Source organism: Odontesthes bonariensis, chromosome 10, assembly GCF_027942865.1.
Source record: "Odontesthes bonariensis isolate fOdoBon6 chromosome 10, fOdoBon6.hap1, whole genome shotgun sequence".
Taxonomy (NCBI): domain Eukaryota; kingdom Metazoa; phylum Chordata; class Actinopteri; order Atheriniformes; family Atherinopsidae; genus Odontesthes; species Odontesthes bonariensis.
In genome coordinates, this window is record NC_134515.1 from 16906503 (window position 1) to 16930978 (window position 24476).

Sequence of the window (24476 nt, forward strand, 5' to 3'; positions counted from 1 at the left end):
AAATACTGAGCGGCCCATAAAACTACACAAACATGTACGCTGCCATTAACTGCTGTATTTGACACTTTGTTAAATAAAAAAAATATATATACAAATAAATCTGATAAAACTAAAAGAATTAAGGTCGGAAAATTAAAATTGCTTGCTGATTTTACAGTTTTTACATATGAGTTCACACTTTGAAATAAAATGTCTCTTTTTTTGCATTAAAATAAAAACAAATTAAATAGAAACCTAAATATCACATTTAATTATTTAAACAATCTACTATAACCTGAAAAACTGTTTTGTGCCATTACATTTAAATGCTCATGTTCAGTCCAACAAAAACATATATTTTCCTATAATTTGAACACGGTCTTGAAAAAATAAATCCTGAGAATGTGAGTGTTTTTCCTGGTCGACAAGGCGATACTAATCACCTCGTTGCTGAGAAGCACTCTTCCCTGACAAGGCTCCTTGGAATACAAGGATCCCCCAGGAGAAATTGGCATGAAAGAGGTTAAAGACAATGACTCGCATTTTTTCCCCTCCAAATGTCTCCCTGTTAAATTTATTTCAAAACTCTGTTAATCTGCTGTACACAACATTTCCATTAGCATAGCCCAGCCCCCTAATAAAAATTCCGGCTAGTTTAATTAAAAAATGTAAATTTACTGTCATCCAAGGAGCAGCAGAAAGAGGAGTGCAACAGCATATTTTATTGCTTAAGACATCAAATTGATTCAGGTTATTGCCAAATTGTGATAAAAGGTTATTGAGGGCCTTCAGACCTGAGCTTGTTTTTCTCCCTCATTTCATCCAGGTTTTGTGGAGGGCCGTAAATGATGGAGAAGGCCACAAAGGGTTAATGAGACAGCTCAGTGAGGGAGAAGGCAATCAACATTATGACTCATAAGAGAGGAGAAAAACATTTTCCAAGCTGACGAAAAGTTTGAAATTAGGGTGTGTCACCATAACAGTTAAACTTGTTTGTTGTTATTTCAAAAGATAATGCAGGACACCTGAAATAACCAGACATAATATGCAAGCCCTAATGTCTGTCGCATGTGTTTGTCAACTGCTGTGGTCACAGTGGACTGCTAGAGTGTCTCTTCTCAGTTGATAGGACACAATGTTTTTTTTTATTTTTCATTAATACGGTCATGTTCATTAATACAAGTTAAGGTAGTAGTGTCAAGAGTTCCGTAATGCTACAGAGAACAAGAGAAAACATAATGAGGGGGATGAAAATAAAATCCAGGGAGTACATAAATGAAAAGTAAATGTATTAAAAATAACAGCCTGGAGCAAAGCCTGTCTGAAGTGTGAATTACGCATTTCTTTCTAAATATTTCAAATACTGTTGATGTTTTTTTTTTTGTTATGACAGATCTTTCTGTAATTCAGAACTTTTATAGTACCTCTTCGAAAATATCTCACTCAAAAATATCCCAACCTTTGCTAAATACTGCAAGTTTGAAGTAATGCATTTCAAAAATAGGTCAGATAAAAGTGATCAAAGCAAAACGGAGTCCACGATGTCACCAAAAAAAACTTTTGACTTTTAGCATTTCTATAGTAATGATGAAATATACAGGGAGTATTACACACACATTACCACTCAGTAAACGCAGTCAGAACATACACACATACCTACAGTTCACACAACACGGAAGTGTGGCCCTACAAATACGACTTACTTTAGAACTCACACACAGTTATGTTCTGACAAGTAAAGTGGTGAGAAGCGTGATGATTAGAAGATGCAATCCAGTTACAACAGGACCAGTTTATCTTTCTAAAAGTACGCACACAATGAATGTGGTAAACCTGGCAGCTGCAGGTTTAATAAAATTCCAAACAACCTACTTCACATGTGAACATTCATACAAGTACTGACCTCTGAGAACAACCATATTAGATACCTTAATTGATATCGTGTTTGGGAATATTTTTATCAAAACTGTAATAATTTTGATTTGTCAGAATGGTAAGATTATAATTCAGCAACACCTGTGTACTGTATGTCCACTAATTAGAGGTACCTGAAAGGTGTTAGCACTGCTCCTGTCCCCTTTACATGTGTGACAACATAAGCAACACAACAGTATGTTTGCTTTGTCCCCTTGGCAACAAACCCTTAGGCCATTCAGGCTACCCTTACGGCATTGCCAGTCCCTCTGTGGGTCAAAGCAATACCTGGATTTCTGTGCAACTAAACAGTAAAAATAAAAGTAGTCAATGGTGAAGGGGGAAAAAAATAAGCCTGACAGTAGTCGTACAGGTCCTAAAATAAAGATATATTCCCTGACAAGAGAAAATTAAACTTGCTTTGTGAACTTTCCTCACATGTGTGCTGCTTGTAACACAGCGTCATGAGCCTTGTGGTAGAGAAATGGCAATCATATTTGATATTGCAGTCACCTTTAGGCACTGTCAAAGAGCTATAAATAAGGGTGTCGCAACACTTGGGTATACGTACGCACTGGCACATAGTTTAATCATGAACAACTTCCCCTCTCTGTATATTTAGTCAGAGATAAAGGCACACCTTAAACAGTCAGCTAATAAAACATATCTGACAAAAGGTAGAAAAGAAGAAGAGTACTCACCATATTCAGGGAAGTCGAAGTTAAATCCTCTCAGACATGTAACTTTCATAATATTACTCAACTCTGTTAGAAAGTCATTCGAATGTTCGTTGGTGGAGGGGGGAAATAAAGCGGAAAAGTAACTAGATAAAAAAAAAGGCTTCCTTCAATCAAGCACTAAACTCCTTGACATGTAATCTGTCAATAGTTTGTTGCTGAGATAATGCCGGCTGCCACGAGCGGATTTGATTGGCAGCTTAGGGTCTGGCCCCTCCTTCCTGTGGTTTGACGGTATGGGGGGGGTGGTAGGTGAAAGAATATGGAGCCTCCCCCTTCGCTGCTCTCGCTCTCTCTCTGTCGGTTTCTCTGCTCTGCTGCCATACACACACAGACACACACACACACAGACCAAGCTGTTGGTGATGTTGTCTGAATAGGCTGATAGGAAATTATGGCAGAGGGACCGGAGCAGTTTTTTTCTCCCTCCCTCAGTGGGCTGGCCTTTCCATCTTTGTGGTCTTCTAGCCTTTCAACTCTCTTGGGGTGGAGCCTCCACTGCCTCTATTCAAATGAGGGGAGAACTACACTTTACAGAAAGGGTTATGTGGAGTAAAAGACTGCCCGTTTGTTCAAATATATCATACTTTTATTGATTTGACGCTTTTTGACTGATCATTCAAATGAAATACAGTGTTGTAACAAGTAAAAGCAGCGCCATAATCAATTGTTTTGTGTCGAAGTGAAAAGATATTTTGATGATTTTACAAGCAATTCGCACTCTTATTGAATCATAATCAAATGTGCAATCAGTAAAAATGCACAGTCCTATCAAGCTTGCCCTCTACTCATGTCTTTTGAGGAGTCATTGAAAATTATAGAAATATTTGAGATAAATATTACTTTAGCACTTTAGCTCGAAGCAAATAACTCTTTCACTTCTCTCACAAAACAGAGATCTTCTCTTTTTCAGTACTCTCTGGTTTACTTTTTTTGCTCTCCCTCCCATAGAGAGCACTCTTTCCCCTTCCCTCCCAATGATAAGCTATCAGTTTTCATTGTAATTTCAGGTGAAATGATAAGCGACGGCCGTTACCAGGTGACAATGAATACTTTATAAGACAAACCCCTTATTTGCCTGGCAGTTTCTTCCGCAGTGGCATGCAAAGTGCCTCTGGACCATTTGTACATAATGCCCATGTACTGTAAACATGGCTCTGAGTCAAGAATGAGGAATTTAGAGAAGGACACAAAATGACAAGAAAGTCTAAACTTTCAAAGGTAACTGGATATTCCTGTTTTTCACAACAGTTTTTTTTTTCAATAAAGGTGTTGTATAACTAACATTTACTGGTAAGAGAAAAGAGGAAATGATAAACTTTATGGCTGTGAACCATAATACATAGATATATAGTCCTGGCTTCAGTTCCTTAATGCTGTCAAATGAGTGCAAAGTATGTACATAAAACAGGTTTTGGTGGATACTGAAATTATGATGACTCATTCTGGTTAATGGAGAAAAAACATTTGTCTCCTCCTTCCTTGCTCACATAAAGGAATATGTCCTTAAAAGAGTTTCTGTCAGGTTCCACCCTTGCTCTAACATTGTACTGTCAATAATACTTCAGGTTTATTTTTCAAAAGCCATTTCAAACTCTAATTGTTTTTGCCGTTTATGACCCAACCTGTCATTCTGTTGCAAAACTACTTTGGGTAAAATCTTTTGTCAGTCGTCAATCCATCACATATTGTGCAAACAACATATTTTGGTTTGTGGATTTGCTCAGTGCTAGCATCCATGTGGATCATTACTTTAAAACTTCATTTCAATCCTTCCTCTAGCACTTTTACAAATCTTGGTTATTTACTTGAAATGTGACTAAAGGTCATGAAATATTGTCGATAAAGTTTGAAAAAATATTAAAACTGTTTCCGATTGACAAATCGTAACAATAAAAAACTTCCATGGTATTTGCAAATTTGATATCAGGGGACATTTTGGTGCGCTGGGTGAATTGTTTTCCTACAACAATGTCCACACGAAGGAGGGGTTTGTCGTCCATGTATTACAGCCCTCTGGCCCTCGAGCTGCCATCTTTGAGGGCGAAACCATTACTTTTCAAAAGGAGCTGTGGGGCTTTTCGTTTGATGTGGTCCGAGGGTATTGTATGGTGCATGCGGGAGAATGTTGAGGGCAAGGTGGAGTGTGTATGCGTGTGAGTGCATGTGCGCACAGCTGTGCGTGTGACATGGTAGGGGTACATCAGTCAAAGGGCTGCTGGGCCAGACGTTTGGCTGCCCCTGACAGTGCACTCCAGGAGGGGCTGGTCGGTTGCAGGGCCCATTCCGAGTCCTCCATTCCCCAGGACAAAAGCTATGGCCCAGTTGAAAGATGTGAATTCAGTGGCTTTTGTGCCCAAAGCCCAGAGACATGCCGAGAGAGAAATCTGACCTTTGCCGAAAGTCAGATTGTGTTTTTGAACCCCTCTTGCTGTCTCTGGCAGTTTGGGGCAATAAGTGACTGAGCGAATGGGATGGAGTGGGAGTGAGCTGGCGTGGGGTGGAGGTCGGTCCAAACCAGCAGAGTGCACAGGTGGTGTGTGTGCATATGTGACATGAGGTTACGCAACATGAAGCAGTTCAACAGCGTCCAACTTTGAAGACAACAAATCAAAATAGTGTGTTTTTCGGCACTGAGCGGAGTTTATTCTTGATATTCACTGTCATGTTGTGTGAAATTGGCAGGAAATTGAACGTGTAAAAGCTTAATTCTGAAGCAGAGACTTTTAAAGTGGGACTCAACAAGAGTTCACCGTAGCGTTATTCAAGGATGTCTCTGATGTGGAATATTATTCCCTCTCACGTCTGTTTATATTTCATTATATATCTATTTTAAGCAGAGAAGGAACTGAATATTAACTTACACACAAATATCGCTGGAATAATGATCCCAGCAAAACACCACATTTTGATGATTATCATTTGCACCACTCATGACGATTATTCTTTAGTATCCCATTTGATTCTCATAATTGCTGCATAGCTGTATACTTTATGCATCTCAGTGCATACACTATGGCAAAATCTCATTACAGATACACATTGGAAGGTAATTAACACCAAGTTTGCATGAAGTATACGGTGTATTTGTATGTCAGAATGCTTTATTCTTTGTGCTATACACTGTTGATAGTTCATGAATCATGATATAGCACGTTGTGGGGCTGCAGTCTGCTGAGAGCAGAGATTTTGTAGATAGAACAGGCCTATGTTTTTCAGTCATACATTTTTCTTGACACTGCTTTCATCCCCCGGCCTTAATCATCATATCTCCCCCATTGCTCTCCCGGATGCAGACATCCATAATGCAATCTTCCTAATTTTGATCCCTCGCAATCTGGTTTTAAAAGGGAGGAGAAAAAAGGGGACATATTTCTGAAGGCTCGCACGGTAATCATTTTAGACAGATAGCCTTTCCCATCGCAGATGAGCAAATATTTGTAAACCAGCTATCTAATGGAAAATTATAGTGAAATTAGAGTGAAATTCATGACGGTGAAATCCGATTATCTGTAATTCTATTATGCCATCTTAGCCCACACAGCATATTTTTGTAGAGTTTTTTCCATAAATACCTATGCCAGGGGTCCTGCTAATCAAATAAAATTGAAATTCATCTTCCCATTAAACTCAATTAGCTGCAATTTCTAAAGCCTAACAAAGATTTTAATTACTAAATTATAAAATTCTCCCTAGCCAAATTGGGGAGAGAAAAAGTGCATCCCCTGCATCTGAAAAACAAACCCATGAAAGGAAATTGTTGATCAAAAAAGATATCCAGGGGAAAATAACATTAGGGAGAGCACTGGGGCCCTTATTCAGCGGGTCTGGGTGGGGAGTGACGTGTGCCAAGCGCTAGGCTCCTGGGCTGGAGGAAATGAACTTAGCTGAGGTTCTCTTTGTCTCTAAATGTCTGCCCTCAGAGTTATTATGCCGTAATTGACTAATTGACACCTTAATTTCATTTATGGGGCTCCTGTGTTCATAAAGCAACCTCTGGGTGGGGCAGTGGTCTTGAGCGGAAGCAGGGAAGTCTACATCCAGGAAGCCAGGTAGGGCCTTAGGCCCTCAGTTCTGTCCTCTGCAAATGACGATTATGTATTTGATAATGAAATGGTCAGGAAGAACACATTGACTTAGTAAAGGCTTAAGACCCATCTTACAGTACTCATATGTTTAAATCCCTCTGATGCATGCTGATGGGTAATAATCATGCATGTCCAGCCCTACAATCTGTCACTGCAGACACAAATGACCTCCTTCGGGGTCAGATGAATTTATTTTTCGGAGGTTTCTTATCTCCAGCGCTCCAATCTCCAGTGCAGATTAAAGCGTGGTGCTGGCCTCTTTAACTTTACCGGTGACCAGAATTGCATTTTTTACAGTTGTATTTTAGCTCTGTGAATGCAACTCAATCCAGGAACTACTACTGGTAATGTTAAGTAGAGTAAAGACTGCTAATAGGACAGCTCAGGGCTCTCAGGTCATCTACCAGGTCCATTTCCCAGCCACCCCCTGCTCCTCACCAGTGGGCCACTAAAATAACAGCTCAGCACCCTCTGCAGACTACAAAGCTTCATCTGAAAAGGCACCTGCTGCTGTTATTCATTTTAGCCCCTTTGGCAGCTCAGTCTGTCTGTTTAAAGGACACGTAGAAGAGAAAGACTGACTGGGAAATGATGAATTATTTAAGTATGATGTCTAATTGTTTCAAGGCATACGTCTTGTAAGGTAAAGCTTGGGGCTGGATGTTGGTGTACTTGTGGGGGGAGGACACTCTGTGAAGAAGTCTCTGCACTGAGTAATGCAGGCAGTCTTGTACTTGAAGAGGCTGCGTAAATATGACCAAACTGAAACTTTAATCTGCTTTTTCCACACCCAAGCTGGCTGGGTATTAAAGATAATCTTTTTTGTGTGTCATATGGTGGGAGATATAGATGGGGCTAATTTTTTAGAGACAAATCTGATATTTGTCAACTGGTTGAAAAAAACCTGGGGATTTTCTCCTAATCCTCCCTTGGATATGAAGGCGCGTTAACAGCAAAATGCAGATGGTGTTCTGTGCAGGGAGAGTACCCAGCACTCAGCGCAGTGCATACGGAAAGGCGCAGCTAGCCTCGGCAGGGCTCAGCCCAACCTGCAGATAGCAAACTTCCCCCACATTCAATTAACAAGCCACTTATGAAGGCAAAAGCATGTTAGTTTATACCAAAGCGCAAACTTTGCAAAACACATTTCTTGATTCTTTGTCTTTGTTTCCTTGCTGACATAACATCTTTACTTTTAGGCTGTGTTCATCAAATATTCAGTTGCAACTCAATTCCAATAAGGAAAAGAAAACAAATTATAAATAAAATGGAGACATAAATCTTTCAGGATCCTAATTCTAACTTTCCCTTGGAGTGTTTTCTGTCTTTATTTTGTCACATTAAGCAGTTTTGCTTTCCGTTCCCACTGCTAGGCGTGGCTGACTTTATACTGGTGGAAGGAGCCCTTTATTCTTCTGCTCTCTTGTTTTGGAACACTGTGTATTTTGTGGTGTCACTGCTTTTATGCACAATTATCACTTGTGTAACTTCTGGTTTTGTTTTTATGAGCGATAGAACAATAAAACCTATGTGATGTTCCTTTTTTGGTTGCAGAGAGACTGTTGTAAGTCTGCACTCGCCCTGTCAAGTATAGCTATAGCAATACTACAACCAATCACCACAGGGATGCAAAGCTGCCCTGACTGCCTTATCTTATCCAGTATTTTAGGAAGATATTTGCTCTGGCCATTTTAGCACCAGAACGCAACATGGCAAAGCACTCTGGATGCATTCCTTAACTGCTTTGTGGCTCAGCATTACATTTGACATTGTATTGATAGTTATTCTGTGGTCCTAAACAAACTTTGGGTCAAACATATCTTGTGCCACATCTTTGCTCAAAAGAAGCGACTCAAACCACTCAGAAAACTTACCTGAGAGGGACATATGGTGTATGTAGTGAAATACAACACACCTCATTATTGTGTTGATGGACTTAAGGCCCCTAAACCAATTACTGAATATGTAGCTATGAGTACTAAGACTGACAGAATGGAACAGAGCAGATTAATGTCAGCAGGACAATGAAGACGCTGACAGCATAAAAGCTAAAATAGGTGCGGGGGAAATAACCATCTGACCTTCAAACTCTACATAAACTGAGCATGTCTGCGCTCACACTCCTAAAGAGACTTTAATGTATAGAACAATAGCTGTCTTTGCCATTGAAGTTCCATAACAAGGGAGAATTATTCAAATAAATGAAAGAATAAAACACCAAACAAAAAAATAAAGCTTGTGTAAATCCACTTCAACTATGCATTTAAGAATTTAATGATATAAAATAACTTCCTGAAAATCTTTCAATCAAAAATCCAAATTAAGTTGCGAAAGTGAAATCCAAAAAACTGAGAGGTTTGCTCAAGCTGTTGTATCTTTTGAACATTTAAGTAGTAATGGCTGTAAGAAAGCCTCGAAATTGAAACGCAACAGGCAAGGAAGCCATATTAGGCTGCCTTGTGTGTATTTGTTCTGCTCAAGATTAAGCTGCCTTCTATTGATTAGCTCTGCTATGGAAAAAAAATTGACATTATATGCACTATGAAATTCAGCATTTTTTTAACCTTCAGCGATGCTTGTCATTTGCTTGTAAAATAAATATATAAATATACACCAGGAGGAAGAGAAGGGGGGAAAAAAATCGCTAAAGCTCTTTTGCTGTAATTGGCTGAATAGCAAGGGCAGCAGAAAATTTACAGGCAGACAACAGTGTGAAGGGGACTCGGTCACAATGCAAAACTAAGCCCTCAGCACCAGCAAGGGAGTAAGCATGCCAGCGCAGGCAAGGAAGAGTCTAGGTGGCTGTCTGATATCTTAACTACCGTGAGGCACTTGTCTCTCCCCAGCTTTGCCGGTAAGCTGCAGATCACAGTCCATTTTCTGGACAAGTAAAGTAAATAACCCGAGCAAGCATGCAGAAGACAGTGACAGAGAAAGAAAAATCCGCCAAAGTCACAGTGGTGACACTCTCCTAAATCCAATCAAACTGAGGAGAGAGAGGGAGAGGAGGAAGGAGGGAGGAAGATATCCTCTTTGGTGCCTGTGTGTGTCCAACAGCATTGATGCAATAACACCTCATTCAGTGTTTAGCCCTTCTCAAAGGACAGGCAGGGATAACACTTTAAACCCTGTGGCTTTATCTCCTGCAGATTTTCCATAAAATGCCATGCCAGGGAGCCGGGGCCATGTGACTACCATGTAGGTCAGGGCAGATGGGGGGTAGAGAGTGTGGGAGGTGAAGGGAGAGACACTGAGTGGGGGAGGATGAGAGTTTTCTAATGGAACTGTTGAAAATAGCAAGCGGTAACCAGATTAGATCAATTAAGATTCTGTCTGAAGCTGGAGATTCTGTCTGTTCTGATTCAAACGTAAGCACGGAGCTACCACAATACCAAACAGAAAAAAAAACAATGGGTACAATGTCCATGTTTCGTTCTCAGAAAAAGTTCTTGTAAAAAGTTAAGATGTGTCAAAAAGCAGTTTCTGGAGATTATAGACACATTTTAGTCACACTGTTTTGAATATGTAGTGCTTGTTTTCAGTTCGCCTAAGTTTTTTGTTCACAAACACTGTAATATCTAATTACGAGTGCAGCAACAATTCATTTAAAACAGAAGCCTACTTCTTCTATTTTTAATTCTCAGTTTGAAAAGTCATAATTAACGAAACTCTCTTCCTTTACAATAGTCAATAATTAGACAGCTCTGTATGACCAATGAACTGAAGTAAATTCCTGAAGTTTCACAATTTATTTAATCTGTGGGTAAAGTCTATCTCTGTGCAACCAGACGGGGATAATGGAAATTAATAGTGATCACTGAGCATAACTAGATTTGTTGTGTAACCACTCAACCCACTTATCACCACCTTTGCAAAACACCTGGTACACAATATGATATGTCTTATTTTTGTGAACGCTGTGTGGCAGAGGATGTGTGATAACCAGCCACAGAAAAGCAAAAGCCCTTTTGCACATCAAACCCACCTACAATATAAGCAAGTATCCTGACCTTATAGCAGGTCCAAAATTCAATACATTTTCCATCTTGCTTCCAAATCTTGGTTTCAATGAAAGCTTTTTCTGGTGAACTAGTTGATCGTTATCCATGACATTTTCGGAATACAGAGATATGTCAATATTCTGAAGCTCAATGGGCTTGTATAATTGAACTAAGGGCCCTTAGTTTCCATATGCTGAGGGCACAGAGGTTCCCAGCGGAATACCAGTGACGCTTGATTGAATACAAAGGATGGACAGGATTAGGCATTGTGCTGGCGACTGACCTTGACTTATTTTTTGACCCACACCTTCACTTAATCACATGATTCGGATTCTGATCAATGAAACACAGGTGAATGGTACCAAAAGATGTTCCCAAATGCATCGCGTCTGAACATCTGCATTTCTATACGGACCCAGAGCAGCAATGGCTAGGTTTGTGCAACCTGGCCTCAATCAAACTCGAATGCACCACCCCTCTGAAAACAGTATTGATTCAAACTAGCATCTATCTATGCATAAGAGCTTTTTTCAATTGATTTTTCCTATTTGTGGTGAAAAGTAGAATAGGGTGGATATGAATAACAGTGTATTTTGCGTCAGTTCGTGTTCAAGCAAGATAATGCAGGCCGTTTCCATGGAAACAGGTTAACAGTTTTTGACTGTTATTCAGCAATCAATAACTATAATGCATTCAGAGTTTACTCAAAAACACACAACAGTCTGTAGAAGTCACCAATAGTGCAACTAAATGTTTTTTTAACATATATGTGTGTGGTTTGGAAACTGTTCGTGGATATGACCAACAACATTTCATTCCATTGCAAATAAATGATATCTTAGTTTGCCACTAATGTGCAGCTACACACTGTATAATAATTGTTGTTGACTAAATGCAGGTTACCACTGTGTTGTGGTTCAGAAAAACTGTATCTACAGCATAAATTACTTTATGAAGCTCTATTAACTACATAAAATTATTCTGAAAAAGCTGCTTCCCACCTGCATCCCACTAAACTATCCCAGTTGTCACGTTATGTGCAAAGATTTGCTGTGTCTAATTCCCAAGCTCAAGGCTGATCAGTGTTATTCAAGTGACACTTCCCCTAAAGCTTTCTGACATTAAGCCTTTATAAGACAGTTATGGGTATTACATTGGTCTTGCAGCATAAACTACTTTTTATTCCTTTACTATTGTGTTTAAATAGATAGCTAGAGCAACAGATTAAACTCAATAGGCTACCTCCGACCTTGTTAACAGGGTATTATTGCATTGTTATCCTTGGAGTGTCTTCTGTAGGTTTTAAGCTTGGGGGCCTGAATATTATTGAAGTAGCTGAGGTGCAGTGTAACAGAGGAATATACTAGTAATGCCTGTTTAAATTTATTTCATAGTCCTTCCTCATTCATATCATTCTGGGCCAGGAGAACACATAATAATAAACCAATATGAGAAGACTCACTCTCATTATTAGCAGGTGTGAAAAAAAAAGAAGGAAAATCAACCGGAATTTGCCCCCAAACCAAAACAGGCTATTGTAAAGCAGGTAAAGAGACTAAAGTCCATGCCATGGTAAATCGCAGGCTTACCTTGTCACCAAAGCTTATCAATGCTGAACCCTCAAAATTGTCTGTAGTTAGAAAATAAAATTACCTTTAAATCATAGTCAACTTTAATGCAATATTCCCATTTTACTGCCTGTGTCTCTCATGAGCGGAATGAAAAAGTCAACACTATGAACTGCAGCATGAATATGCATTCAGTTTATGTTGTCTGTTCCAAGATCTAACTGCGATCAAAATAGGAGATTGCAGGTGGTCTTAGAAAAAAATATTAGCCAAATACAAATGTTTTAACAAGTAAAAATGTTTTATCAACCGAATCATTAATTTCACTTATTAATAATTAATTTAATATCATCTAGCTTTTATGGATAGTAACGTCACATATACCTGACAGTATTTGAGAAGCTTTATATATTTTGTTATGAATGCTACCTGGCCGTGTAATGCGATGTTTTAATAGCCCTGTTTTCTGAGTCCATCTGCACAAATCAATAGATACAATTTTGGGACTTTTTTGCAAACTGCCCTTAGAAAGCGTTGCGTGACCATACATGATGACTGGAAAATGAATCAATCAATTAGGCCTTTTTTACCTCAACCTCAGTTGGGTTAAAAATTAGCTTATGTGACAAAATTCCTGTTGCAAGAAGTTATTCTTGTTGCATTTCCAACAGGGATCAAAAGAAGGTACATTTAAAGCCATTTTCACACAGAATTATTCTAGATATTTTCTGAAGCTGTGGCATTTGAGAATGCAAATTTTCGCAATATTTGTTAAGGACTTCTTGTAGCAATTGTGCACCAGGCCCCCTTGTAAAATCTCTGGAACATCAGCTGGTCAGACAATGCATGAATGTACCAACAAATAATTCAGAGCGTTTACTGTCCTTGTGCGAGTTAGCGTGTGTGCATTCTCACTTTCTACTGACCCCTGTGTTGCCTTCCATTTGCTCACGATTGTGGATATGTACAAATTCATGTGGTATTGATATCAACACAACAAGGCGTGTCTTGTGCTATATTCAATATGATGTAAATAAAACAGCAATTTTTCACATTTTCACATTTAGAGCAGTAAGAAGGTCTCCAGCTGTGAGTGATCTGCAACTGCAGGAAAAGGTCCGGGCAGAACTGTCCGTGCTTTCTCTTAAAGATTTCTTCAGTAAAGCTAATATTTTGATGTCTTTAAAGTATATAGCAAGGAGAACAGTTTCAAAAAAAGTTTCTTTGATCAGGTCATTTTGCCACAATGGATTTACTTGTATTACTAGCTATGATCTGTTGTTTAAGTGTTTAAGTGATATTGCATTAAAGCGTCTGTATCGCGTTAGCTCTGACAGCTAAATGTATGAAAAATAATGTAGAAACATTTACCAAGTTGACTGGAGATAAATTACAGAGTGTTTTACCCCAGAACTGCTTCAAAATCATCCCTTATGGTAAACTAAATTTTAAAAGTGAAGAAGCTCCTTTTTCGTCACTTGAACTTAGAGCTCGACAAAGGCTAATGCACCAGAACTCTGTTTTGCTAATTGTGGCCACAGAGGGAACTGTTGTCACTTTTCGGCAAAAATGATATACTGTTGCTTTAAGTATTTTTGTTAAATTATTTTTGCAAAAAGAATAATGTAAACTAAGATACAACCATACCGTGAGAATATGGTTGTATTTCTGTTCATCTGACAATAGATACTATTAGACTCTATTAAATGTATGCATTATTAGATTCACTAAGAAAAATGTATATGTGTATAAATTATGATGGATTTTCAACAATCATTTTTATCCAGTCAAGACAATCACAAAAAATTTCATCATAGCTAAAATTTAAAGCATCACTCCTACCCTCTAATGCTGATGGAAGAAAAAAAAAACTGCACTTCACTTATTGACAAAGTTTCTCAAAGCTCAACAATCTCAACCTATCTGGGTCTTTGGACTGAAAATAATATGATGCTCCATCTTTCAAAGATGTACTTTTCCTAAAGCATTGTTGATTGCCCTGTGTCCATTACTATTATACTATACTATTACTATTATGATAATATTCCACATTGTGCTCGGCATGATGCACAGGAAATTCAATACTCAAAAGGTTAATGCAATCAATTAGGATGACAAAGGAGTAAAGTAAAACCCTCCTGCTCGTGGAAAAAAGAGACAGGAGAAGAGAGGGAGAGAAAAGGTATTGAAAGCTTGAATGGATGTGGAGAGAAAAGAGGCACTTGAAACGATAGAAAAATGGCATTTATTCGGCGTGTATGGTTCAAGGCTAACTGAATGGAACACACACAAAGTGTACACAAAAAGAGAGAAAAAATAGCTCTTAGATAGTGAATTGCATCATTCAGCACTAAACCGGTGGTAATTGAACAGGACAGGAGCAATATTTTTGTTTGAAGGTAATCAGATACCTAGGCGAAGGAAGAAATGGCTAGTACCAGAGGCATGAACATCGATTCATAATGCTCATAATGTTCTATGGACTTTTTTTCCGTTCTGAGTCAAGTTTTGTTTCAGTACTCCATTCCCAGGAGCATTGTTGCATGGGCTGAATATGAACAGCACAACAACTGTGTATGGGAAATATATCCATTGTTATTTAGATAGATGTTACAAAGCCATACAACACAAAAGAGTCTCATCATTGTAGATAAATGGATAAACTTGGGTGGTAGTATTGAGTTCTACAACCATTCTAATAATCCATATTGCCTATTCAGGCTAGATCTGTCAAAATGGTGATGTATTAATCACAATTCAGCAATTCTCCGTGGCTAATGATAATGTTATGAGAGCCAGGGTGGCAATATTTTGCTAACGTCTGCAACGCCTATTTTCTGTCGATAAGTTGTGCAAGGAGAAAAGCCTAAAACCTCGTAATCCACTTAGGTAAGGCAGCAGACTTACCTACTTCTGCAAACACACAACCTCATAAATCTACTGCACCTTTGCATTCTTAAAGACTGTCGAGCTTAAAAAAAAGAGCAGCGGATCCTTCATCCCACTTTGTTTGTACCAAATGAAGACATGTTGCACAAGTCAAAAACTGTGCAAGCACAGGTTTAAACAGATACTCTGTGCCTGTGCATGAGCCCCATTCTTGCTACCAAAAGTAAATAATTTCAAAATGAAGAAACTCAGCAACTAAGCTATTTGACATGTTCTTCCTGAATGGAGTATTACAAGTGAAAGAAGACAAAAATAAAACGCTCCAACTACAGACTTGTTATTCTACAATTCTCAACTTCCATTCAGCTCCATTACGAACAAATAAAGAGGTATGTGCACAACAAGCTCAGAGGCAATGGTTAGGCGGTAACCAGGGCTTTATGTTTTGACAATAAGAATTACATTTTTTTTTTTCAGGAGCACAACTCTGTAATTTGACCTACATCACGTTTTTCTGTTTGGGCACTTTCAGGTCCAGCAGCCACGTCACAGAAACAATGGGCCAAAACGGGCTTTGAAGTCAGCCCTGAATGAAAATGGAGGGGCTGACACATGAAATGCCCTCACAGCTGGGCTGCCCCCAGTCAAAAGAAAAACAAATACTTTGAATGAGAGGGGGACACGCCGCTCCTGTCTGAGCTTCCTAAGGCCCTGAGCCACCGCCGGGAGGTGGGCTTTCACAATATGCCTGTAATGATGGATGGATTGCGAAGAAAGTCTATTCACATGGAGATGTTACATCATAAATATTTACACAGGGCTGCCGTTTCCATGTTGGTTTTGCTTTGACACAGTGGAAAGATTTAAAGGACAAAAAAGTGTCGGAAAGAGCAAAGTGCAGAAAAGCTGAAGACAACCTCTCATTTTTGGTATTATGTGACACCCCAGTGATACAATAATACGAAGAGGAGTTCCATGAGTTGTTGCTCTTTTTTCTTCACGATTCAAATTATCTTTCCTGAGGCGGACTGTGGGCTTTGTTTACCTTTAGCCATAACTAAATGAACGACTGTTTATCAAACAGTCACTGGCCTCTTGCACACAAATTCTCAAAAACTATGACACAAAAACTAAACAATGAACGAAGAAGCTCTGGCTTTCTATAATCAAGTTTCATTAAACACATACTGCATTTTCCAAGAGGGTGAAAAACAACCGTATCAGAGTCCTAAGCCACAAAACACATGTGATTTTTTAGCTGATCATCACTTTCATTTCAAACAATTACACCCAAGCTGCCAAAGACCAGAGAGAAGTAAAAAGGAGACACAAATGTTGTTGATAAGCAGTCATACAGATTTCTGCTCAGTGAGCTCAATTAAAAGCCTTGAAGTCCCCTGAGATTATCCCTGTAACCAATGAAAACAATTTTAGTGGTTTAATTTTCTTCCCACTGTCTAAGAGAGGGACTCCATCTTCTAGAAAAGTCTGCGGGAGCCAAAAAGAGTGGGGGGGATGTCATGGCAGCCTCGTGTTAGAGCCAGTTGGCCTTTATGATTAGTTTCATTAACATACATCAAAAGCCAATTAAAGTAAGTGCGCTCAGTTATGTTGTTGTTTTGTGGTTAGACAAGAAGTAGTAACCTGCACTACAGTTGAGTCTCACTTAACTTTGCTTCAAGGGACTTATGGTACAAAACAACCTGTTTAAAGATGTGTGTTCATGCATCCACCTGTGACTGTAACTTAAAGGAGGGAAATTGGCTGCACTTAATCTCATCTGACCCTCCTGCTCGTGTTATTCATTCCATCTTTGTGGGAATCTGTGGATAATGTCGTCATCGTGCTACAGGGGAGGTAAAGAGGGCATGAATCTCAGGCTCTGATTGATGCAAGGAGTGTGTCTTCTTTCTGGTGTGTGAGTGACACCAGCTGAAACAAAAGAGTGTGGTGTAGACCTCCACCTCAATTCACGGCCATGCCACCCCCCAGTGATACTGAGGGTCTCTGGTTTGACATGAGACAGCCCAGACTGTCACTTCTGAATGTTTAGATCCCTCTTGACTAGGAGGCCAGGGGCAAGGGCTGTTGTATGCATCCTCATGACAGACTCCCACATCAGCATTGTGCTCATACCAGCTAACATCATTAGCACAGAAGGTTTCATCTCATGGAGAGAGAAAAAAAAAAGCAACCCAGTTTCTTCAAGTCACAAGTCATTAGTGTCCTCTCGAGAGTCAAATTGTACAGAGGCAGATTTTCTATCAGCAGCAAAAGGTTTTATACTCTTGTTAATTTGGTGGATGTCATCTGTACTTAGATGTCTGTGTCTAATGTCTGTTACAGTAATAAATGCCACATAGTGGAAAAATTATATTATTTTGTCAAGATGACAATGTGGGATGTTGTTACAACAACATCTAGACATAAAGCAGGCATACAAGAAGCTGTAATTAACCGACCATTGTAACACTGATACCAAGAACTTGGCTTGCATGCTTGTTAAAATGTAAAAACCATGTTGATAAAATTAACTTTTTTCATTACTTCTAATGCAAAGCAAGCTTTCCAATGGATTGTTCAGTGTTTGATCTTTTATTTTTGTATCAAAATACTTCAAGTCAGCCAATGCGATGCCTCGTAGGAAACAAAAATGGCAGTATTGATATATCAGAACCACCTTGTTATTCTTGCACTTTTGAGCTGTTGCAGCCTGGCAGGGCTTCCATCCTACAGTGTTGTGCATTTTACTCAGTATAGATCCTTCACAGTGAGACAGAAAGATAGAGAGTGAGAGAAAGGCAGAGGGGGCCCTCCTTGGAAAACAGATACATCAGTGAGCCTGTATAGTGTACAACATTGCTGTGAGTTAATCAGTTGGAAAATAAAACGGTGGGATTCTAATAAGTCATTTGTCAATTTTTACAACCCCCAGACACATTGATCCACAGGGATTAATGAAGATGCCTGATATTGTTGGAGATATGAACAGGGGAGATGGTGGGGACAGTAATCAGTCATGTTGGGGATTTGCCCTACCTCGTTTTCTCTTCCTGGGGAGTCAATCCATACAGGGGCTCACCTCATCTGAGAAAGAGAGCAAAGGAAAAACATTAAAAACCTGAACACTGATTATTCCAATGTACTGTATATGTATGTACATACAGGTTCTTCAAAAAATCTATGCATTTACATTGCCCGTCTAATCTGCAGTGGTTGACATAACGTAACGAGCCTGCAGATGATAGAAAAAGAAGACGGGGCTTTTGTTCACTCCTGTCCTTTTGATATAAAGAAGAAAAAAGCACAGATACACAGGCCCCACGTCCCAGCTGGGGGAAAAGGATGACGACTGAGGGAGGAGACTGCAGTTTGTGAAGCCCTTTGATACATGGGGAGCAATTGTACAGTTAACTTTGTCCATTCAAGTTTGAGCTTTTCAAAGATAATCAAGTTAGAGTCAGATTTAGAAGAACATTTTAACAGCAACTTTCTAACTCTTAGTTGATTCTGCAACACAGCACTTTCCATTAAACCTTAGAAGCAGATAAAAAGACCTCTATTCTATGATTCCATGAATTCTATGACGTTAAAGAAGCTGCAGGGTCATTATGGGTAATCTAAGGAAATACATTGTGTTACAAATGCCTAAAATATAAGCCAGTTCCTACGGTATGGCTTTTTTTTTCTTATAGTCCATCCAGAAAAACGAAGCTGTTTATAAATATATTCATTAACAGAGATAAAGTGTTGCACCATGAAAGACTGACGGTGGCAGAACCAGTTGAGTCCCTCTTAAATCCTCTGCAAAGTTTTCTAACCTTGAGAGCCTATGCATCCCAGAAAAAGTAATAATAATTCTAACCTGATCTTCCTACTTATTTTATATCTCCCCTCAGCAACCTAACTTCTTCTCGGCAACAGTGCAGTTATTAATTCATGAGGCACTAATTAGTTCTTTGTTTAATTTTGTGTTAAACAGACTGACCGGAATGATAACGACTCGCGCTGTAGCGCTTCGGTCCCATGCCACTCCTGTTTGCTACAACAAGGGAGCATCGTGCGACTAGCATGATGAACCCAATTCCCTTCTAAGTTGCACTTCATTAAGTCAAAATGTGACAAGGAGCTTAGAGGAAGAACTGGCAGATCTGATCATACATAACAATGCAGGCCCAGTAAGTTTGAGGGGAGTGGGTGGGTGCCAGTGCAGGAGCTGGTGTGGGGGATAGTGGAATTCAGCATGCATGTTGATAATTTTCTATTTTTAACCCTTGGGGGCCATCTTTCATTTTCCTTTAATTGTTTTTGTTCAGAGCTGCAGAATCCTCTTTTTAAATTGCAGCTCCTATCAACTCTCCTGATCAACCCCCTGTGCAACATTACAGGCAAACAAGTAAACAACAAGGTTGCCCTTTTCCGTGATGTAGAGCAAATGTTCACATATCATGGGTAACGCCTTCCTTCTACACATATGTACTGCGGGTCATATAGTCGGCTGGATGACATGTCAGAAGTGCAGCACTATGAGTTTCAATTAACTTGAAAAGTAAGGTTTTTTTTAAGTTGATACTGCTGAGAAAGAGACTTGTTTTCATATGAGTGAAAAAGAAAAGAAGGCATTAAGGTGGTTCTGTGTACCCAAATTTAACTTTTTTTGTTAAATGTATTTGAGGACATGTCTGAAAAATGTACTCTATGAGAATCTTAAAGCCTGTTGTCCACAGAGCTGGTCATGAGTTTTGTGGTCCTAAAAGATCATTTTTGTATTTATTTCTGCATATTAAGTATGACATCCAACATATTTCATCGAAGAGAATACCCAAAGAAGCCTAACACATACACACACAATAGGTAAACCCCTCAATAAATGACAATTCCCGACTTCTTATATGTGGTAGACGGCACTTTCATCTGCAAAGTGTTTTTTTTTCTTTTCATTTTTTCACAGCAAATCATCTGCATCCGAAAAGCTCCGCTAAGATGTTTAGCCTCTACAAGTATCTTCCCACTGTCTGAAGATATGATAAAATCAAAAAGCAGACAAGTAATTACACTGTATAATAGGCAAGATTGGCATTTTCAAAATCATTTTCATGTGGATGGAAATGACATTGCATAGACTATTCTGTATTCACTGGTGCAGATAAATAAACAAGGCATGGAGAAGAGGGGGGGGATACAGAACGCACAGTACAATGGCAAGCAGGTCAGTAATTAGAAACTCTGTTTGCACAGTAATAATTTTAATATATTCATCAGGAAACAGAGCATGCCTAGCATGATAAAATCCCATCAAGAAACATATCCCAACTGCGTTAACCTTTTAAACAGGCTCGCAGCACATTGCTGAGAACCTCAAAGAGATGAACATAAACATGCAGCTTCAGCCATCCATATATTTTGAAATTTCACCACAATCAACTACTGTTGTAGCATGACATGGATACGCCACTCTCTCATTAAACAAAAAATCTTAAATATTTTATCAGCATCTCTAAATAATCGTGCCTCTAGACTTTCTTTTTCCGTATGTGAATAAGCTGAAACCCTCCAACACATGTTTAGCTTTGATTGTGTGAGTATATGGAGCGAAACGTGTGTGTAACCTTGTTTGTTATTGAAGGTGGCAGTGATTATGGTATGGAAATTATTGCAAATTACTTAAAGGACTCCTGACATGTAAAAACCTTGACCTCATAATGCCATTCCCCAAAGACAGAAGAATGCATAATTTTTAGAGGAATTCGAGGTGCAGCACAAAGCTAATCACCATGAAAAACAGTAGAAGGATCTCAAAGCAGTTTGCGTATGCTTTCATATTTTGATGCCATATATACAGATAATGCAAACCAAAGGTCTTTGAAACTTCAAGAGAGTAAACAAGTTACATCAGATCACAGTCTCAATTATTACATATTTAAATAACAGGAACACACAAACAGGCACTCAGCTGAACAGAACGGTTTAAAATAATAACCTTCTTTGCTGTAATGACTGCCAGTCTATTGTCTAAGTTTCCTGGTTTCATTTCCCATACATAAACTCAGAAACTTACAAGTTTACATGACCTCATTCTACTTGAAACAACCTCTAATTACATGAAGTGGAAGCCGCAACAAGAATACACTTCTCACTAAATAGGTCTGTACTTTGTGTCCTTTAGTCTGTGTTTCATTTGGAGATTTTAAACACGCTGCAGAGCGAGCAACTGGTCATTTACTCATGCATATTTGACAGCACCTAGTAGGCCCCTTTTTGTTTTGTCACTTCTGGCTCCTATTCTCCTTTTACCCTAGGAGAGGACAGAGTCAGGGGCTTGAGGGCAGCTACCTCCATGGTCCCGCTGTCCCCTCCTCGCCTAATTTTTGTTGTCCTCCCCTTTGAAACCTCAATCTCATGCAGAACCAAAGAATAGTGATCCATGTGCAACAAGTGCCGGTGCCATGGAAACCCCCATTTTGCCCCCAAAATATTCCTTTTTATCCCTTTTGAAGACCTGTCACCAGGCAGAGCAGGCATCACACGACCCCAGGCCTAGCCATGACAAAGCCTATTTTCTGCCTGCTTCTTGATTGATTAAAAAAGACTTTTTAGTAAAACCATGTTAAAGGACACAAAAAGTGACACACAGAAGAAAGGGGTCTTGGGCATGGGCCAATCAGATGGGCTCCCCCGTACTATCGAACAGAAAGTGAAGTAATATCATAATCGCCACAAAGGAAGGGTCAGGCCAAGCATGAAAGTTGACAACAATGGTAATTACGATAATGATGGAAAAAGTTTGGTATCTGGTAGGTCCATCACTCCAAGCAAAACTTAAGTGTATCGTTTTGCAGAATATGTGTGATTTTCCCTGCTATCAGACACCTGAAATAATAAATGTTTTGATTACTTACATGCCATAGAATATTAAGCATTTATTTCAGAATATTCAAACTACAATATTCCTAAAAATTGGCCTTTGCCTTTTACATTTGGCTTCTGCCACACTTAGGAGAAAAATTATACATGTGGTGTGTTTCATATGTGATATGGAATCAATATTCTATACATTGGACATTTTACACCTCCAGCTGACCTAAGTGACGGAGCATTTAAAACAGAGAAAGACTAGCTGAGCCGCTCTGCAAGACACCAAAGGGAGACCGCATTATTAATTCATTTTCAAAGCACAGCTAGACAGGAGAAGCCTACTGCTTGAGTTTTCTGATTTTGTTGACAGTTTCTGTGTATATAGGAACTGTAAATGTATGGCCTCTCTCTGTGAGCTGATAGTTGAAAAACACAACAGAAATTGGCTGCGTGATGTGTTTTTATCGTTATAAAAAAAAAAGAGGGACCCTTTCCCCAGCCTTAAAGAAAGAACTCTGCTGTCTTTGTTTCTGTGCGGAGACGTGGAGCAGATATTTACCGAGACGAGAGGAGGCGTGGGGGGCTGCGGAGAGGAGGAGAGACATTAGAAGCGTCCACACATGAGCAATTAGTATTCCAGATCCTGATGGTTCTAAACACAAAAAGGCCTTACCAAATCCCCACGGCGGAGGTGTCAGACGGAAAATGACGAAAATCTGCTCCTTGACAGGGAGTCATTTATATTTTAGCTTCGTTCCATTATCTTAACGAATCCATCATCAGCCAATGCAATATTAACAGCAGAAAATCAACTCATTAGATCCAGGGGGATTTAATCAAGATTGCAATCATGTATGCGGTTCCTGGAGAGTTGCCGTCTTCTTTTTTTTTTTTCTTTTTGGTCCTTTCCACGTAATTGCCACATCTCAGATCTTAATAAATTATTCTCGATATGAGATTGATGCCTTTTTTTTCCCCTTGCCTCTCACGCCATGCCCTCACTGTCTCCAACTATAATATTTACCATAAACATTATTATGTCATGGGCACACAGTTTAAAATGGCCTTTAGCTAACTCGCAGAAGTAATTGGCTTCTCCATTTCTCTCTAGTTTCCTTACTAATTGCCCAGTGATATTGCTAACAGTTCCCTTAGAAAGAAAGAAAAGGCCTCTTTTGCACAAGCTGGGATGTGTTGCTAGGATTTTTCAACCTTTATATGTGGATGTAGAAAGAATTTCCTGTGTTTGATATTGCTTAACAAGACATGCACGCAGATGAAAGAACATTCCACTTTTGATATGTAAAACTTTATGTGAAACCCTGGCAGCAGAGAGAAAATAGAAAGAGCTCGAATTTCAGGTGGATATATTTTAGTCTTGTTTCTCAGAAAAACGCTTAGCAGAATAGGATCTGCAGCAGATAACAGCCACAGATGTATAAGTCTTCAAACCTTAAACAAGATTATTTTATCTGGCAAGCAAAAAAAAAATGTACTGTCCTACCATGTAACTCTGTATACTTCCCTCTATACATTATGTTATTACAGATAGATAGCATCTAAGAACAGAAAAGCCATGACAATTCAGACTTCATTTAAGTTGGTATAACATTGTAATATGTAAATGCAACTACTGTCTGACTATAACAACTGAAACACTTTCTTCACATTATATAATGCAGTATACCCTCTTGGAGGGCAATTGACTCCAAATATAGATAAAACACTTACAAACCCCAACCTAAATACTCCAACTAACAAGCCATCATCCCTTCTCATTGCTCAATTGGCTTATGAGGTCAGATAATACTGCAGCAAATAGTAAAGAATTAAATGCTGCATCACATTTAACAGGGAAAATTCCACAGTGGGTGGATGAGAGCACTACACACATGACTGCCAAGTGGAAGCGCCAAGTTTGAGTCCAATGCTGGTCACTAATGTTTGTAACTTTAAAATAACTTCAATAAGTGCATTCACTCGCCGTCACATCACTGTCTCACGCATAACAAACTACTCGATTAAGGTTAGATATTTTAAAAGCAATGGTTAAGTTCAGGAAACTAAATTAAAACATCCAAATCGCATCTAAATATCCTTTTCTCAGATTACTGCCTGCTGAGTCCCTCTGGCTCTGATAAACTTTTGAACACACAAATTATATGTCCCATTGAAACACGTTACTTTGAAAGTGGTGCTGGGTGGCACAAGTTTAAGTATAGCATATTCACACCGAAGTCAAGACTGTATGAATGTGGCTGAAAACATTTCTATGATAAACGTTGTACTGTATAATACAAATGATTTTGATAATTATTAAAAGTTATTGTGTTTTATAATTGAATTTCATGTTAAATCCCACTAAAGTGCCACCTGATGACATAAACCGATACCTGCGTTGTCTTTTCGTTAGTAAGGTATAAAACCTAGGAATTACAGTAACTT

General features: G+C 39.0%; 1 protein-coding gene across 2 annotated transcripts in view; it reads right to left on the reverse strand.

The window, feature by feature from the left end:
• Nucleotides 1–24476, reverse strand: part of casz1 (castor zinc finger 1) — a 166671-nt gene that overhangs the window by 69300 nt on the left and 72895 nt on the right. The window contains exon 4 of one of the 2 annotated variants that reach the window (XM_075476512.1): nt 18216–18263. Coding sequence is in view for 1 of the 2 variants with exons in the window: in XM_075476510.1 (XP_075332625.1) it covers nt 2595–2643 (49 nt within the window). In the remaining variant the exon portion in view is untranslated. Of the gene's footprint in view, nt 1–2594; nt 3008–18215; nt 18264–24476 lie in introns of those variants that run through there. The other variant, XM_075476510.1, reaches the window with a different exon arrangement.